The following is a 19,202-nucleotide window of genomic DNA, read 5'->3' on the forward strand; positions in this document are numbered from 1 at the left end:
TAAATGTTTTTTTTTTATCTTATGCTCATCACCAAGGCTGCATTTACTGGAAGTAAATTAAAAATGTAACATATAAAGTAATGACTCTACACATAAATATTAATTCATTTGGTACATACATGCCATGGTAGTATACACATTTTATTATGATTATGCTTGAAATGCAACACTTTTAAACATTAACTATGTGTAACCCTGAAAATCACCTATACAAAACAAGTGTGAATAAGTTGCATCTTTAAAAATCAGCACTCAAAACAAATCAAACGTAAATATAGTACTAGTATTAACCAACATAAACAGCTGTGTGAAGGGTGACACTGTTTAACGACAGTCATGGGGGGGCGTGAACACAGTGCTGTCATGGTTGGCATTGTGATGCTTGAACTGTAACAGGTGTCTCTGCTAAAGAGACACAAATAGGATTGTATTGCACCTTAATTTGGTTTTCCAGGGCAGCTGAAGTAAGCGTCCAGTAAAGGAACAGAATGTTTATCCAGTTAGATAAGTTATTTAAAGACTATTAGAGGCCTTCACCACGATCCTGCGCATGCATTCAAATCACAGCAGAGGTGAATCAAAGCCATGCGTCAGTATGCGTGATGTGACAGACGTGTGTGTCACTCACCCTTATGCCCTTCACTATCGTTATATTCTCATTCTCGTCCGACTCAAAAGACAGGCGACGCGTGCTGTTGTTAGCTCCCATTCCTGGACAAACAAGCCCGCTGGTGTTTAACCAGCTACTTCATGTAAATTTGATCAGTAGTTATGAACTCCAACGAGTTGACAGCTCTCTCGGCCAGGGCCACACGTTCCCTTTCAGAAACACACAGCGCTTCCGCCTTTAGCCCCTCCCACTTGGCACAGGCGAAGAAATACTATTCTCATTGGTTGAGCGCAAGTGCTTAGCGTCTCTATTGGACAACAGAAATAGAGGGAAAATATGCATTTCAAATAATATTTATTTATTAGTTTATTTATGCATATTAAAAGGACAATATACGAAATTAATATCTATTTTATCGAATTTGCTGATATTTTTCAATGACTTACAACAGGTCTGTGCTTTTTTTAGGCTTTAAAGAATCTAAGTCGTAAATAATGTACTTTATTTGTCTTCTACTTTAATATTCTCCTATTTAATATTTTTTGCAAGATTTCATTTTTTCATTTTTAAATTCTAGTAAAGAAAAACACTCCTCGTGATTTTAACCTTTATTAAACCTCCTTAAATAAACAACAAACATTATCATTGTTAAACACAAACACAATCCAAACAGCATATATATGTGTGTGTGTGTGTGTGTGTGTGTGTGTGTGCACATAAATAAGTATATGTAGCCTATATACACACACACATACATTATTAATCATTAAATACCATTATTTGCTAAAAAAAAATTGCTATAAAAATAGTTTTAATCTCTCTCTCTCTCTCTCTCTCTCTCTCTCTCTCTCTCTATATATATATATATATACTGTATTGCAAGTAATTTTCTTTCTTTCTTTCTTTCTTTCTTTCTTTCTTTCTTTCTTAGCAGCTTTTTTTTTAATCTGGTATTGTAACCATTCTTTTTGTCCCAAAAGTGCTTAACAGGCAACTGTAGAAAAGATGTTCCTGAAGTCCTCATGTCAAATTGGAGCTGTGGGCATGTGGGTCTTCTGTCCTTTAGTGGGTGGCTGTCTTTGTCTACATGCCCTCAGGTGTCATCATAATGACAACTTTTTATCCTGCTCAAGTGATGAGAAATAACCTCAGTCCTGTGTCATCAGCAAAGGACTGTAGATTGCTCAGAAATTATGGGCCTCAGAGGAAGCTGATAAGAACTTCTGGATCTGACTATAGGCTCACAGGAGTTATAAGAAAAATAACCTCAGAGTCTCCGTGATTGTTTCCTTTTTTGAAGGGGCACAAAATTGGCCTCTATGTTATGTCTGCTGTTCACGGACACATCAGTCAAAGAGGAGACTGCCAGATCGACCCTTTCCCACACAATCAATGCCCTTTCCTCTGTGGTTTGTAACAGCAGAGATCGTCAGGAGATAGAGGGGAGCAGGTCTAGAGCAATATATCCTAGAAACAGAAAGCAATTAACAACCTACACTTTTCAATCTGTCTTTCTCCCTTCCTGTATGTCTAGTGTGTAAAATAATTTTTCACATTCCTTTGAGTCGGATCTTTTGATTGAACCAGTTCACAAAAACGATCTGAATGATTTGTTCAAGATTAAATGTACATTAAGTTACTTTTGGAACAGTACTTTTAGTACTTTTAAAAAAGGAAAAACATTTTCAGTAAAATATGTAAAGGAATTTTAGAGTTGACTGATATGTAAATTTGATTAGATTTTATGTATTGCATTTTTTAATGAGTTGAATAATGGCTGCATAAACTTAAATGGACAAATGGGACTGTTTATTATTGAAACAGAAATAATAAACAGCAAAATAAAATGAAAAACAGCAACATGTTTAATATTTTATTGCAACAAAGAAGACAACATTTACAAAAAGACAATTAACAGAATATTCTAAGAGGATTACAATACATTAAATTAAAAGTATTACACTATAGAAAATAGTTTTCAGTTACTTAAATAATTCAAATATATACCAACATCTTTCTTGAAAATAAAAAAGATGGTATATATTTTTAAATGTACATTTATGTCAATTGTATACAATTTTGCGAGTAATATGAATAAAATATGTATAAATAAATAAATAAACAAATAAACAAACAAATAAATAAATAAATGAATAAATAAATAAAAAGTACCTTTAACAAAACAACAGGCAATCCAAAACACAAAATAAGTGTGTAATTATTTCTTCAAATTGCTGACAAAATGAGCAATGGGGTGAAAAACCAACCTTGCAAGTTTATAGTTTATTAGGTGGAAACTGTACAATAAGCGATTCTTATACTGTTATTGAAACATGTGACGACATAAAAATCACTGAATCTTTTATCTTCTTTGATACGAAATGTTCGAAAGAACCGAGTCGTGGGAAATGAGTGCGCATGCGACCTCCCATCACTACAGTCCCTCACTGCATACTGTTCATAACATGCCCATATTTTCTTGTAGAAGACTGAAAGACTATTGTAGGTATTTTCAGTAAAAAACTACATTTCCCTATGATCTCTCTACAATCAGCTGATTTTGCTGATGGCGGCTTCCCATTGGCTGAAGACCGTCACGAGGTGTTTGAGCGTAGTAGCGGAAAGATGGCAGCTGACACAGGCAGATACAGGAGCGCTGTCTCCAAAAGCAAAGACCCCTCCGGTTTACTTATATCTGTAATAAGGTGAGCACGATATTTTTACAATGTCTGTGCCGGCCAGCTTGACGTTACCTGCGTTAAATCTTTGCACCCGGAATTTATACGGAAAAAGACCAGAATGGATAACCGCTTAGCATGTTTGCTAACGATACATCCTGTCATTCTTTCATATTTTATTACACTTATGAATTGTATGACAAGTCTATCTTAAGAAACTTCCCTTTGCATCAACTTAAGTTTATAGTTTGCTGTGAGGTCTTTTGGATGACACAGAGTTTGTAGGCATACTTCAAAACGTGTTTAAAAATGGACAGTGCTTATGTTTTGACAGGACTGAGTTTCAAAACAGAGGGAACCTAGGGAACTGTTTACCTAAACAGCACTGTTTGAACATCATAAACGCAGTCTGATTATTTGTCTTGGTTGTCAACACTTAAACAACACAATCACAATATGCAAGTGCAATAATATGAAAGTATAACGATAGAAAATCGTATAGAGTGCAGTGGAAAATGTAGTATATCTATATATAGTATGTGATGTTAACTGTATGATAAATAATATATTGAATTGATTTTATTTTATTTTATTTCAAATTATTTTTTTGTGGCCATTGAGAAGGCAGGGAAGCTGGCATGATGACAGGATGTTCTTGTACATATAGGCTTTTGTGACCTTGTGGAAGATGTGACTATTTTGAGGCTAATTTGGTGATGGTAGATGGCAGCCAGAACCCAGTATAGTGTGGAAAAAAAACTGCCTAATTGAGGGTTATAGTTAGTACTTTACTTTTGGTAATGCCTGGGTGAGTTGTAATGAACTTTTTGCCCAAATAGTACATTCACAGCATCAAACCTTGACTTTACATAGATGAAACCTATTTTCTTCCATTGAGCACAGCTGAGCTGATAAGCTGTCAGAAATCCGTCATTCTGCTTCATGGCTCTTTTATCTCCTTTTTACCCATCAGCCGTTTCCATTATGATGTCCTATGGGCAACGAGTGAGGTCAAAAAAGAGCGAGTCTATGGGCCGAAGCTAGATCTACATGATCTGTGCTTCACTGCGAGCTTGAAGGGATTTTCCCTACTGAATACTGGCTCTCAGACGTTCTTCTATATCTTTCTGAGCTCCAGAGACTGGACTGAATGTAATGAGCTCTTTTGGGAGATTGTGCTGCCTTACTTTACTCTGATTTAAAGCCACACCGCTGCGGAAATGAGTCAGGACAGACTTTGAGAGCTGAGATGTGATGTCTGGCAGTCTGCGGTCTGGGACATTGTTGGATTGGCACCGGTCCCAGCTGGTCTCCTCGAGTGGGTGGGCTTCTGATGATGGATTGTAGTGAAATTGTGTTGTGATGGCCAAAAATCCAACTACTTATGTATTGAAAGTTTGCAAGGTAATGATGACAGGATGAGTTTAGATTGAGTGCAGCCTTGGCTCTGGAAGATTTAAGTGTACTGCAGTCAATCACGATTTTCCAGTGTCAGAAATAGCAAGAAAGCCAAAGCCAAGATGCTAGAAAAATGTCATGGGCATTCATGAAACGTTCTTTCTTTCAAAAAAAAAAAGAAAAAGTATTATTATTATTGAATTGATTATTGAATTGCATGTTGTCTTGGTTATATAATTTTTATATACAATAAAAAAAATATTGTCCTTACTCATTTGGGGTAAATAAAATATTAATATTATTATTTTTAAATAATTAATGTTTATTTATTTATTTATTTATTTATTTATTCATTCCCAAAATGAACACAAAAACCTTTTTATTTATTTAAAAATAACTAATTACCTAAATAAATAAATGAATACATAATTGGTTTAATTATTTAATAAGTTTTTCATTCATTCATTCATTCATTTATTCACATTATTTATTTACGCTGATGAACCAGGCAAAGATGTGATAATATGCTATTATATAATTTTCTTTCTTTCTTTCTTTCTTTCTTTCTTTCTTTCTTTCTTAGCAGCTTTTTTTTTAATCTGGTATTGTAACCATTCTTTTTGTCCCAAAAGTGCTTAACAGGCAACTGTAGAAAAGATGTTCCTGAAGTCCTCATGTCAAATTGGAGCTGTGGGCATGTGGGTCTTCTGTCCTTTAGTGGGTGGCTGTCTTTGTCTACATGCCCTCAGGTGTCATCATAATGACAACTTTTTATCCTGCTCAAGTGATGAGAAATAACCTCAGTCCTGTGTCATCAGCAAAGGACTGTAGATTGCTCAGAAATTATGGGCCTCAGAGGAAGCTGATAAGAACTTCTGGATCTGACTATAGGCTCACAGGAGTTATAAGAAAAATAACCTCAGAGTCTCCGTGATTGTTTCCTTTTTTGAAGGGGCACAAAATTGGCCTCTATGTTATGTCTGCTGTTCACGGACACATCAGTCAAAGAGGAGACTGCCAGATCGACCCTTTCCCACACAATCAATGCCCTTTCCTCTGTGGTTTGTAACAGCAGAGATCGTCAGGAGATAGAGGGGAGCAGGTCTAGAGCAATATATCCTAGAAACAGAAAGCAATTAACAACCTACACCTTTCACTCCGTCTTTCTCCCATAGCTACTGTATGTCTGATTTGTAAAAGAATCTTTCACATTCTTTTGAGTTGGATCTTTTGATTGAACCAGTTCACAAAAACGATCTGAATGATTTGTTCAAGATTAAATGTACATTAAGTTACTTTTGGAACAGTACTTTTAGTACTTTTAAAAAAGGAAAAACATTTTCAGTAAAATATGTAAAGGAATTTTAGAGTTGACTGATATGTAAATTTGATTAGATTTTATGTATTGCATTTTTTAATGAGTTGAATAATGGCTGCATAAACTTAAATGGACAAATGGGACTGTTTATTATTGAAACAGAAATAATAAACAGCAAAATAAAATGAAAAACAGCAACATGTTTAATATTTTATTGCAACAAAGAAGACAACATTTACAAAAAGACAATTAACAGAATATTCTAAGAGGATTACAATACATTAAATTAAAAGTATTACACTATAGAAAATAGTTTTCAGTTACTTAAATAATTCAAATATATACCAACATCTTTCTTGAAAATAAAAAAGATGGTATATATTTTTAAATGTACATTTATGTCAATTGTATACAATTTTGCGAGTAATATGAATAAAATATGTATAAATAAATAAATAAACAAATAAACAAACAAATAAATAAATAAATGAATAAATAAATAAAAAGTACCTTTAACAAAACAACAGGCAATCCAAAACACAAAATAAGTGTGTAATTATTTCTTCAAATTGCTGACAAAATGAGCAATGGGGTGAAAAACCAACCTTGCAAGTTTATAGTTTATTAGGTGGAAACTGTACAATAAGCGATTCTTATACTGTTATTGAAACATGTGACGACATAAAAATCACTGAATCTTTTATCTTCTTTGATACGAAATGTTCGAAAGAACCGAGTCGTGGGAAATGAGTGCGCATGCGACCTCCCATCACTACAGTCCCTCACTGCATACTGTTCATAACATGCCCATATTTTCTTGTAGAAGACTGAAAGACTATTGTAGGTATTTTCAGTAAAAAACTACATTTCCCTATGATCTCTCTACAATCAGCTGATTTTGCTGATGGCGGCTTCCCATTGGCTGAAGACCGTCACGAGGTGTTTGAGCGTAGTAGCGGAAAGATGGCAGCTGACACAGGCAGATACAGGAGCGCTGTCTCCAAAAGCAAAGACCCCTCCGGTTTACTTATATCTGTAATAAGGTGAGCACGATATTTTTACAATGTCTGTGCCGGCCAGCTTGACGTTACCTGCGTTAAATCTTTGCACCCGGAATTTATACGGAAAAAGACCAGAATGGATAACCGCTTAGCATGTTTGCTAACGATACATCCTGTCATTCTTTCATATTTTATTACACTTATGAATTGTATGACAAGTCTATCTTAAGAAACTTCCCTTTGCATCAACTTAAGTTTATAGTTTGCTGTGAGGTCTTTTGGATGACACAGAGTTTGTAGGCATACTTCAAAACGTGTTTAAAAATGGACAGTGCTTATGTTTTGACAGGACTGAGTTTCAAAACAGAGGGAACCTAGGGAACTGTTTACCTAAACAGCACTGTTTGAACATCATAAACGCAGTCTGATTATTTGTCTTGTATGTCTACACTTAACTTAAATAACACAATCACAACATGCAAGTGCAATAACATGAAAGTACAACAATAGAAATTCTAATAGATTGCAGTGGAAAATGCAGCATGATATGAAAAATGTATTATAATATATTATACGTAATATAATTAGTAGCATATTACGTAATAATATGTATTCATAAATTAGTTCTTGTCTGCACAGTTTTTGTTTTAGGCCAGGGCAGGGAAAAGGCTGTCATTAAGACTGGAAGTTGTGTACATATAAAATGCCGTTGCCAAGATATGATGGATCCGAAGAGAGCTATTTGAGGCCCTCGCGGTGTAAAACATCTCAACGGATGATAGATGGCAGCCAGAACCCAATATAGTGTGGTAAAGTTGCTGCCTTATTGATGGATATAGTTACAGTACATATTCATGATTTTGGTAATGCGTGGTTGAGTTGTAATGGACTTTTTGCCCAAATATTGCATGCACAGCATCAAACCTTGTCTTTACATAAATTAAACCTTTTTTCTTCCATTGAGAACAGCTGAGCTGCTAAGCTGTCAGAAATCCATCATTCTGCTTCACAGCTCTTTTATCTTCTTTTTACCCATCAGCCGTTTCCATTATGATGTCCTATGGGCAATCAAGTGAGGTCAAAAAAGAGTGAGTCTATGGGCCGAACCTATATCTACATGATCTGTGCTTCACTGCAAGCTTGAAGGGAATTTTCCCTACTGGATTCTGTCTCTCAGTTGTTCTTTCTATATCTTTCTGAGCTCCAGTGACTGGAATGAATGTAATGAGCTCTTTTGGGAGATTGTGCTGCCTTCCTTTACTCTGATTTTAAAGCCACACCACTGGAAATGAGTCAGGACAGACTTTGAGAGCTGAGCTGTGATGTCTGGCAGTCTGCGGTCTGGGACATTGTTGGATTGGCACCGGCCCCAGCGGGTCTCCTCGAGTGGGTGGGCGTCTGATGATGGATTGTTGTGAAATTGTGTTGTGATGGCCAAAAATCCAACTACATCTATCTGAAAGTTTGCAACAAAATGATGACAGGATGAGTTTAGATTGAGTGCAGCCTTGGCTCTGGAAGATTTAAGTGTACTGCAGTCAATCACGATTTTCCAGTGTCAGAAATAGCATGAAAGCCAAAGCCAAGATGCTAGAGAAATGTCATGGGCATGTGTCTTTTATTATTGAATTGCATGATTATAGTAGGTATATTGCATGATTATAGTAGGTATAACTATGTTGTCTTGGTTATACAATTTTTATATACAAAAAATATATATATTGTCCTTACTTAAAATAATTATTGTTTGTTTACTATAATTTCTTTTTATTGATTAATTTATCCATTTATTCATCCATTCATTCCCAAAATTAACAAAGAAAATATTTTTATTTATTTAAAAATAACTAACTAAATAAATAAACTCTTACTTTATTTATTCATTAATTCATTCATTTACAATTTTTTTTATTTATTTACCCTGATGAACCAGGCAAAGGTGTAATAATATAATATTATACCGTATATGAAATTATTATTATTATTATTAGTAGTAGTGTGTTTTTATAAAATGTAACAGTTTGGTACAGTTTGATGTAGCATATGTTTGCTATCTTTTGGTCAGGACATTGTCCAGCAGTGAAGATGTGCAGGACCGAGAGACAGAGAAGGGCCGTCTGGAGGAGGCCTATGAGAAGTGTGACCATGATGTGGATGAGTTGATCGTTCAGCACTACACAGAGCTCACCACAGCCATCCGAACCTACCAGAGCATCACAGAGAGGATCACCAGCTCTCGCAACAAGATCAAACAGGTGTGCAACACATTCATCTGCATTCGGCAACACCCAAACAAGTGTAAATATGGGCAGCTTTCCGATTTGTATGTATGGTAGGGTTATTATATTATATTATATTATATTATATTATATTATATTATATTATATTCAGGTTTGCTGGGCTTCAGAGTGACTATAAAAGTGGAGCAAGATTTCACAAAAAAGAGAAATAGTTTAATAGTTCTAAAATATTATTTTCACTGTATTAAAAAAAAATTGTATGGGCCTATATAAAGTATAAAAAATGTTTTAGGCGTACACGGTAAGACACATGAGCAAAGCATACAATTAAATCTTTAATCCCCAAAAAATCATAATCATAACAGGTTCCCCTGTATAATAAAGCTAGGTTTTCTTTGTAACATTTTATAATATATTACAATAAGAACATTAAATAGCATCATATAACTTTTATTATTGTTATCAATTTTGAAAACAGTTGTGCTGCTCAATATTTTTGTGGCTACTGTGATGCATTTTTTACTTTAATAAAGAATTCAAAAGTTCAAAAGACAATTTAATTGAAATAGAAATCCTTGGTAACATTATAAATGTCTTTACTGATGCTTTTTAATTTAAAGGGGTCATATGATGCTATTTTAAAGATCATTATTTTGTGTATTTGGTGTAACAGAATATGTTGACATGTTGCTGAATAAAAGTATCGATTACAAATATGTATCTGTTTCTTCTTCACTGACCCCCAGAGAACCTTCAGGTTACATTGTTAAAAACCCTGATTTAAGGCAGATGCACAATGACTTAATGTACTTTAATAAAATACTAATAGAATCGCATAGAAATACATCTTCATGCTGTCAGTCTGTTTGTTTATGGCTGATTGAAATAACTTCATCACATAGGAATTCTTTTTTTTTTCTTTCTGGTTAGCAGCTGGTGGAGATGAAATGCAATTGCTGCTTTACTTTGTAGCCCACATAGTTCTGTGATAACCTACCAATACGTAAACACACACAAGCTGCATGCAGCCTGATATAATACTGGCTGTAATACCCAGGGAATGATTTATGAGTGATAATTAGAGGAAAACAACATGCGGTAGCAGTTTGACGCAAAAAGGGAAATTAAAAACAAACCAACAGCTACTTTTTTTGGTGTTTTTGTGTGTAAACGTTGCTCTCAGCCATGCGGTCTGATGGGTCGTCCCTCAGGCTTCTGTAATAATGGAGGTGTCAGGATTCCCACACACACACACTCAAACTTGCCTTAGAGAACATAGAGAATAGCATTTCTGTCTTCATGCTGCGGAAGTATTTGATGAGAGGTGCCCAGGGACCCCAAATCACCATCTTTACTCATTATTATTTAAAGACACAGGTGAACGAGTTTGTTTATTGCACTCTTGAAAGATGTGTTTGAGTCAAGGACTCAAAAAAAAAAAAACGTTTCCCTGTGTGTCTCTATTTGCATGTGTGTGAGCGTAAGTGAGAAAATGGAAGACATAAACCCAGTGCAGCCTATGAAACACAACAGTGTTCATTAATTTTGCTGTTTGTTTATCCATCTTTGGGATTTGTTCACATTTGTGCGTGTTTTGTAAGCTCTTTTAAGAACATTAAAAATGAACTAATTATTACCCCCCCATCCACTCAAAACGGTTGCAAAACATGGTGAGCCATCATAAAAGAATCATTAGGAATCACTAGTAATTGTCTTCGATGTCTGAAATAATATCCTTGTAAATTAGCCACTAAGCTCAGGTTTTAATCTACGGCAAAGTGTTTGTTTATCATCTTCTCCCCTGCTGCTGACACACTTGAAAATAATTATGCAAAGAACCGAGCAGAGCTGTGGAAGGAAAACTGTGAAGCTGATGCATGTTTAATCAAGTGTGAACTTTCACCTTCTCCTGACATGGTGTGTGTGGGCTGCTCTCTGCTCAGGTCAAGGAGAACCTGTTGTCCTGTAAGATGCTCCTCCACTGTAAGCGAGATGAACTGAGGAAGCTGTGGATCGAGGGTGTCGAGCACAAGCATGTCCTCAGCTTGCTGGACGAGATCGAGAACATCAAACAGGTCCCTCAGAAGTTGGAGGCATCCATGGCCAGCAAGCACTACCTGCACGCCACAGATATGCTGGTGAGTGTGTGTTTGAATGTGTTGATAGGAGAAATTGTATTCATTCCATGGTAAGTACATGCAACCTGCTTGTCCTCTCATACATAAAAATATTAAATTAAATATAGCTTTTTAATTTGAGCTTTGGACACTGATTAAATTCTTACAACCAATTTCATTGTGTGCTTCTTGGGATGCTTTGTTTAAAAAATAAATACATAGGTTTTGTTGTAAGCAATGAAATCCATACATGGGCAAAACTTTTAAAATACTATATAACATTTTTACAACATATACTTTTGCAAATATATATTTTTTGCATTTAACATATAGCAAAAATTCCAAATATTACATGATATTTTAAAGAAATGTCAAGCATAATCCTTTAGACGTAAAGATCTTTTAGATTATGAAAACGTAAATTTAGTTGTAATTTGACTGGTATTGTAAATATTTACACTATTGTTTAAAAGTTTAGGTTCAGAAAGATTTTTTTTAAAGACATTTTTTTGAATAAAATAATACTTTTATTTAGCTAACGATGCATTAAGTGACAGTAAAGACTTTTACATTGTAAACATTTTTTTTTTCATTTTTCTTTTGAAAAAAGACCTTGAAAAGGTTCTTTTGAACCTTATATTCATCAAAGAATCCTAAAAAAAAAAAAAACATTTTTTTGAAATAAAGAAAAGCACATAAGCATCTCAAGGCACAATACAAGTATCAAATTGTTACAGAATTAAGTGAAAAAAACAAAGCAATCATAATAAATGCCTACATACCTATGAACAAATATTAAAAAAAATCAACATTTTTCACAACTGTTTTCAACAGTAATTAGAATTGTTTCTTGAGCAGCAAATCAGCATATTCGAATGATTTCTGCAGGATCATGTGACGCTGAAGACTGGAGTAATGAGTAATGGCTGCTGTAAATTCAGCTTTGCCTGGAATAAACTAACTGGAATAAATCAAATTTCTAAATATATTAAAATAGAAAGCACTTATTTTACATTTAAAAATTTTTTTAAAGAGTATTTCCAAAAAGAATCTTTTTTCAAAAAAAGAATTAAAAAACCTTACAGACCCCAAACTATTGAACAATAGGGTGGAGAGTGACATGAAGTTTTTTATCTGTGTCACCTGCGTGGTGTGTGTCAGGAGCATGTGTGCTAACTTAAACAGTGACTTATTCAATTATGCAACTCTGGTCAGGTGATTCTTTCCCACTGCATTAACCAAAGCTCATGAGTCTAAAAACATCATCAAAAATAAGAAGGAGCTGAATTTTTGTTTTTTTTAGGATCTTTTTCATCAGGTATTTGAACACATTATTTCTTTGGGTACACCCACATCTCCCTCTCAACAGGGGAAATCAGCTGTGCTCAGAGATGACAAGCTTCCTTCCTCCCGCTCTCTCAGGTCCCTCAGGTGGCGTTCTCCTCCTGTGTGTGTGACTGTGTTAAATCTGACGAGAAGTATTGGGATTGCCAACAGAGATTACGCTGTACACGGTGTTTCAATTTGCAACTCTCATCTGAAAACACTCCCTCACTTTTGTCTGATACTTACATGAACACGCACACGTACACATTTGTAACTCTCGTACCTGTCAGTCTGGTTAACCTCCCCACACTCTTAAAAATAAAGGTGCTTCACGATGCCATAGAAGAACCTTTTTGTCTAAAAGGTTCCATAAAGAACCTTTAACACCTGAAGAACCTTTCTGTTTCACAAAAGGTTCTTTGTGGCGAAAGAAGGTTCTTCAGATTACAAAAAGGTAAGAAAGAGATGGTTCTTTAAAGAACCTTTGACTGAATGGTTCTTTGTGGAACCAAAAATGGTTCTTCTATGGCTTCGCTTGAAGAACCTTTTGAAGCACCTTTATTTTTAAGAGTGCAGTGTGTGCTTTTCAGATGAGCTGTCATTCATTACCTCACATCTGTTGAATCGGCACTTTCCGCTCTTGATTTGCTTAAGCCCTTTCCTTTCCTTTCCTTTCCTTTCCTTTCCTTTCCTTTCCTTTCCTTTCCTTTCCTTTTCTTTCCTTTCCTTTCCTTTCCTTTCCTTTCCTTTCCTTTCCTTTCCTTTCCTTTCCTTTCCTTTCCTTTCCTTTCCTTTCCTTTCCTTTCCTTTCCTTTCCTTTCCTTTCCTTTCCTTTCCTTTCCTTTCCTTCTTCCTCTTTCTCTGTCTTCCTTTCCTAGTCTCCATTTTCCATCTTCCTCTTTTTTTCCTTTTCCTCTCTGCTTTTCTTTCATTTATGCTTTTCTTTCTTTTCCTCTTCCTTTCCTGTCCTGTTCTGCGCTTTCCTACACTTTCTGTTTCCTCTACATTTTTCCTTTCCTTTCCTTTTTCTTTTGCTGTCCATAACCATTCATCTCCACATTCCTCTCATTTATTTTCCTTTCCTCCTCTTCTTCCTCTCCCTTTTTCTTTCCTTTTCTTTTTTCTCTTATGTTTTCTTTTGTTCTCCTTTTTCTTTCTTTAACCCTTCTTCTTCATTTCCTTTTCTGTCCTTTGCTGCCCTTTTCTGTCCTTTACTTTTCCTCTTCCTCTCTATTTTCTTTTTTTATTTTTCCTCATCCTCCTCTTCTTTCCTGCACTTAACCTTTCCACTCCCTCTCCATATTTCTTTCATCTCCTTTCCTCTTTCTATTCCTTTCATATCCTTAACTGTTCCTCTTGCTCCATGTTACTTTCTTTTTCCTCTTCTCTACTCCTTTCCTCTTTCTCTTCCTCTCATGTCCTAAACTGTTCCCTTTTCTCTCCTTCTTCCCTTTCGTTTCCTTGTCCTCTTCCTGTCTTTAACTATTCTTCTTTCTCTTATCCTCCTTTACTATCCTTTCCTATTCTATCTCTTTGCCTCTTGTTCCCTCTCTCCTCTCTCCTCTCAAATCTATAAAAACAAGTATCTCAGTTGCAAATTGAAGTGTCTTCTCAACTAAACCAGGTTTGGCAATAAGACATGCAAACATGCATACTTACACATGCTCAGCTGATCCTGCAGGTATACGCTGTGGCTCATACAACCCTCATTTGCATGAACAACTCCTTGACTTGTGTGACCCCTCCTCTGTCTGTCAAAAGCGATGCAGTGATGGCCCTCCAGAGCACTATTAACAGGCCATTAGCTGCCCTCTAATAAAGCACATTCATTCAGAGCCATTTTATGATTTATTCACTAAATAAAAACAAGCAGTAGCCACTGCAGGGTAGTTCAGTGCTGAGGGAGAGGAGAGGTAAAGGCAAAGAGAAGTAAAGACTAGAAATACAAGTTAATGCAATAAAAAAAGAGCAAGAGAGAGAGAGTGTACGAGATTAAAAGAAGGATGGAAGGAAGAAGGGAAAGGTTGCATAGAAGATCAAGGCTCTGGGATATGTGAGCCAGGTCAGGTGAATGAAATGAGGAAATTGAACTTATCAACCACACAACTGCTTCAGATTCGGTTTGCAAATGCGGCAGCATGGCAAGTAGCTGCTGATATGGTGCAGATCCAGGACAGCATTAAAGCTAAGCCTTAGGGGACTACCTGAACTCGTTCTCCATGTTAAGTTGCATTTGTTCTTCATTTTTCTGCTTCAAAATCCCCTTGCACATGTGTATGAGAGAGGGAGGAGGAGATGAAAAACAGATACACAAAACGGAGCAAAAAAGCAATATACTTTTTAAAATTACGTTCTGTATCCACAGCTTACAACATTTTCTATGATGTGGAATATATATAATGTGTGTGTATTCATGTATATATGTATTTATTTATTAGGAATTTATTATTTATTAGGGATTTATTTATTTATTTAATGATTAATTTTATTAGGTATTTTATTTATTAGAGATTTAATTTACCATTATTTTATTTATTTAATTATTTATTAGGGATTTAATTTTTTTAGGAATTTTAGTAATTCTTAGGAATTTTATTTATTATTAGGAATTTTACTTATTTCATATTATTTAGAGATTTTTGAACAAAAAAAGTAGTAAATCTAGTAAATCTCTGTGTGCGACAGAAAGAGAAAGCTTATATATTCATTTAGTTTTCTGGGTTTTTGCATAATTTTCTCACTTTGTGTTCACTGATAAGCTCTGTCTCACACTTCATTCACCCAGCAGCCGCATACTTCGTTATGCTCTCTGCAGGAGAGCCACACGCATTCAGCAGAGTAAATATTCAGCGCCACTGCGCTCCACCACACTGCATTCTCCCTCTTTTAATACCTTGATTGGACGAGAGTTGTTATTGTGCTTTATCGTTGTGGTTTTTGATGGGTGGGTGGGTTCTGTGCTATTATGTGATCCTGGAGCGCAGCTAATCTAGGTGGTTTTACATCAATGGATACGCCTGGAACACCTGGAACACTTCAGTTATTCAGCTACTAGCAATGGACAAGCTACATTGGGATTTGAGTTTCGAATGAACATGCAAAACAGTAGATACTAAGGACCTGAAGTATAGATGAACAGCCATATTTTATAACCAACATACAGTGGTCTTAATAAATATTCAGATACTTCACCACATTTAGAAATGTATGAAGTCACAGCATAAGATAACAAAATATCAAACCAAGTTCTACCGATTAAAAAAAAAAGTTAATAAAAAGCACTGTTTTCAAGCATAACATTTCACAAAAAGGAGCTTGTTTGGTTCTAAATTAAAACAATAAATTATTATGTTCAGAATTAACATTTAAAAATATTTAGACTCTTTATGGTTGTAAATTAACTTTATTATGAACTGCTGAAGGTGGCTGACCTCAAACATCTGCTACAATTGCATCGGGGCAAAAATGGCTAACTATTTTATTTAGTTTTTATCTTTTTTTTATTTAATGCAATAAAATTAATACACTTTTAAGTGAGACTCAAGTCTCCAAATATTTTTGGGGTCACTAAATTTGACATTCAACTAACATTTTTGCACGTAGACACAGGCAGATGGAAACTTCAGCTGTGGTGTTGTGTTTGCAGGTTTCAGCAGTGGATTCTCTTGAAGGACCCCTGCTACAGGTGGAGGGTCTCGGCGACTTGCGACTGGAGCTCCACAGTAAGAAGCTCAACATCCACCTGGTGCTAATTGACGAGCTCCATCGACACCTCTACATCAAATCAACCAGCCGCGTGGGTCACCGAGGAAAAGACAAGGACAAGGGCCGGTGAGCTACTATGGCATGCTTTTGATAAAATATTATTTGATTGAGAAGTGCATGCAGCTGCAGCTATTGCTTGCTTTCAGATCAGTTCAAATCAAAGATATGTAGGCTTAGTATTTGGACCCAAAGTAGGTCAATAATATTACAAAACGTGAATAATATAAAATATCTTTCTCAGAACGTTTGATTCAGGTTGTGGCGGTAAACTGAAAGCAGTTACCTTCAGAACTGGAAAGTCATTTCTCTGCTTTAGATTAATTTACCTTCGCAGGTTAATGGTGGCAGGGCACACAGCTCATCTAATTACAGTGTATGTACTTTTTAAAAAGAGAGACGTGCTTTCTTAAACCAAACATCCCATGAGTCATTGCTGTCTGATCATTAATAAGGATGTGGAATATGCCAGACAGAATAACTGATCAGACTAATTAAGAATCCAAGCCTGAATATGGGGCAAAGCTGGCTTGAACCCCAGCTAGTTTGACATTCTGAATAAACTTTAATTAGTCAAAGTGGTGACACGTAGAAAATGTGTTACTTGTCTTCACTAAAGTCTTTTTCTGGATCTCAGCATAGATCTGCTTCACGTAATTAAAGACGGGGATGATTACGCTATCTTGAAGGGAAATCGCAATGTTAATTCTTTATTGAATGCTTTGTTCACCAGGGTCTTAAATCATTAGCTTGTTGGTAAACAAAGCCTCTCTGGCCCTGTTGCATTCTTATCACCAGAGTCATGTAATTAGCTGATTAACGACTGTTCTCTTCCTGTCCCTGTGTATGGGGCCTGGCCACCGTGGCTCTGATGCCGGCTTTCAGCACAGACAGAGATAAGTCATTCGCACCCTCGTGGATGAGCACGAGAGGAATGATAATAGGTTTTTGCTTTTCTCGATGGTGACAGCCGCCCACGCGCACTGTCGCCGGGGGATTGCTGACCCCCTCCGTCAGCGTGCTGTGCGAACCGCCACCGCCGATGCCTCTGCAATGCTAATTCTCATAGATTAGACAAGGCGCAGCGGTGTAGCGCATTAAGCTAATGCAGGTTGGTGACCCCGCAGGGCTGAAGTGTGGAGTTGTTTGTAATAGTGTTTTTGATCTCGGAATTGTGCGTGCGTGTTTGTCGCTCTTCCGCTGCTCTGTTTACGGCCATGTAATTATAGCGCGACGCTTTCATGAGGAGAAGTGATTTATTAGTCAGGGTCACGACGCGACTGCAATTTTCTGGCAGGATTTTTATTCATTTCCTCTCTCTCTCTCGTGCGTTTTGCAATCTGCCTTGTTTGATTCTTCGTGTTCTGACCACTTTAATGGCAATGGTTTTTGCGGAAGCTTCTCTGTTATTTTCATAAAACATTCATGGCTGCTCTTTTTATGAATGTTTAAACAATAGCTGCTGTCACTATAATAATGGTTACTATTTTGAAGACTGTAGTAACAGTAACTTTGTTTTTGTTTTTTTCAGGTCTGCTTCAAAGGATACATCTGTTTTGGATGTCGGTTTGTCCACTCCACGCAAGCTCACAGAACCCTCACAGTTCAGCACCCCTGGAACATCCAGCAGTAAGAATCACTACAAGTATACAGCAATAGAAATGACTAAATTATTCTATTTATAAATGTAAATATAATTTAATAATTTAACTACTAGCTATATTTAAAATGTATTATATATAGAAAAAATATATACAAATATTTTATTTAAATGTACTATAAGTATATATTTGCAAATACAATAAATTTACAATTCTATAAAATTCTATAAAAAAAATGTAATGTACACAACATAGATAAGTTGCATTTCTGCTCATATTTTCTGCCTATTTTCTCTTTTGGCTACAAAAGTATTTAAAGTAAATACTAAATATTTCTAAATATAAAATAATTATATTTATACATTTAAATATAATTTAAATACTACGTTTTAATTTATTAAATTTTTTATTTAAATGTGGAATACATATACATTTGCAAAAACAATACATTTACAATGCTATGTATTTAAATTAGGGATGCACCGATACCACTTTTTCCAGTACTCGCCCGATACCGATACTTTTATTTTTGGTACTTGCCGATACCGAGTACCGATACCAATATTTTTATTGCATTTATAAATTTTTTAAATATTGGGTACAGAAACCAAAAGAGTATGTATAATGCTAGTTGGTTAACTTCATTTATCAAATAGGTAGTCAAACCAAAATTTATTCAGACACCTTCAACATTTCTCACATTATCACAGTTTATTCGCTATAGTTTAGAAAATGGTAATACAATATGACAAGAACTCAGAGTTAAACTGTATCAGAACAAATTCAGCTTGATAATGTCAGATAACTTTGATAGATAGATTACAATCAACCAAAAATTAGACAGCTGTTAGTTTGACAGTATTTACACAACTATCAATACTTTGTCGGGTGACCCTTAGCCTTAATGACAGCCTGTAGTCTCCTGGACATGCTGTTACCCAGCTTCATGCAAACCTGAACTTCAGTTTGTTTCCCAGACTCGATCTGAATAATTTTTGGTCCCAAATTTGTATCAATTTTACTGGTAGTCCACTGTATGAAGAATTTTTGGGTATGATTTGTCACAGTTTACTTTATTTTGCTATCCTCACTTTACATAAATGAACTATAGTGTCCTGCACCCACTAGTAAAAAAATATAAAAAATTATAT

General features: G+C 35.5%; 2 protein-coding genes across 7 annotated transcripts in view; one reads left to right on the forward strand and one right to left on the reverse strand.

Moving 5' to 3' along the window:
• LOC107690666 (MICOS complex subunit Mic19-like) overlaps positions 1–861 on the reverse strand; it is a 69,562-nt gene extending 68,701 nt beyond the window's left edge. For all 6 annotated transcript variants that reach the window (XM_016489088.1, XM_016489082.1, XM_016489077.1 and 3 more), the window contains exon 1: positions 629–861. In XM_016489088.1, coding sequence (XP_016344574.1) covers positions 629–709 — 81 coding nt within the window. In that variant the 5' untranslated portion in view covers positions 710–861. The remainder of the gene's footprint in view (positions 1–628) is intronic.
• Positions 862–6,943: 6,082 nt separating this feature from the next.
• LOC107690838 (exocyst complex component 4-like) overlaps positions 6,944–19,202 on the forward strand; it is a 126,440-nt gene continuing 114,181 nt past the window's right edge. The window contains exons 1-5 of the mRNA XM_016489262.1: positions 6,944–7,047; positions 9,071–9,260; positions 11,189–11,383; positions 16,335–16,519; positions 17,982–18,079. Of these exons, the coding sequence (XP_016344748.1) occupies positions 6,968–7,047; positions 9,071–9,260; positions 11,189–11,383; positions 16,335–16,519; positions 17,982–18,079 (748 nt within the window). The 5' untranslated portion in view covers positions 6,944–6,967. The remainder of the gene's footprint in view (positions 7,048–9,070; positions 9,261–11,188; positions 11,384–16,334; positions 16,520–17,981; positions 18,080–19,202) is intronic.

Source organism: Sinocyclocheilus anshuiensis, unplaced genomic scaffold (genome assembly GCF_001515605.1).
Source record: "Sinocyclocheilus anshuiensis isolate Anshui unplaced genomic scaffold, SAMN03320099.WGS_v1.1 scaffold641, whole genome shotgun sequence".
Classification (NCBI taxonomy): domain Eukaryota; kingdom Metazoa; phylum Chordata; class Actinopteri; order Cypriniformes; family Cyprinidae; genus Sinocyclocheilus; species Sinocyclocheilus anshuiensis.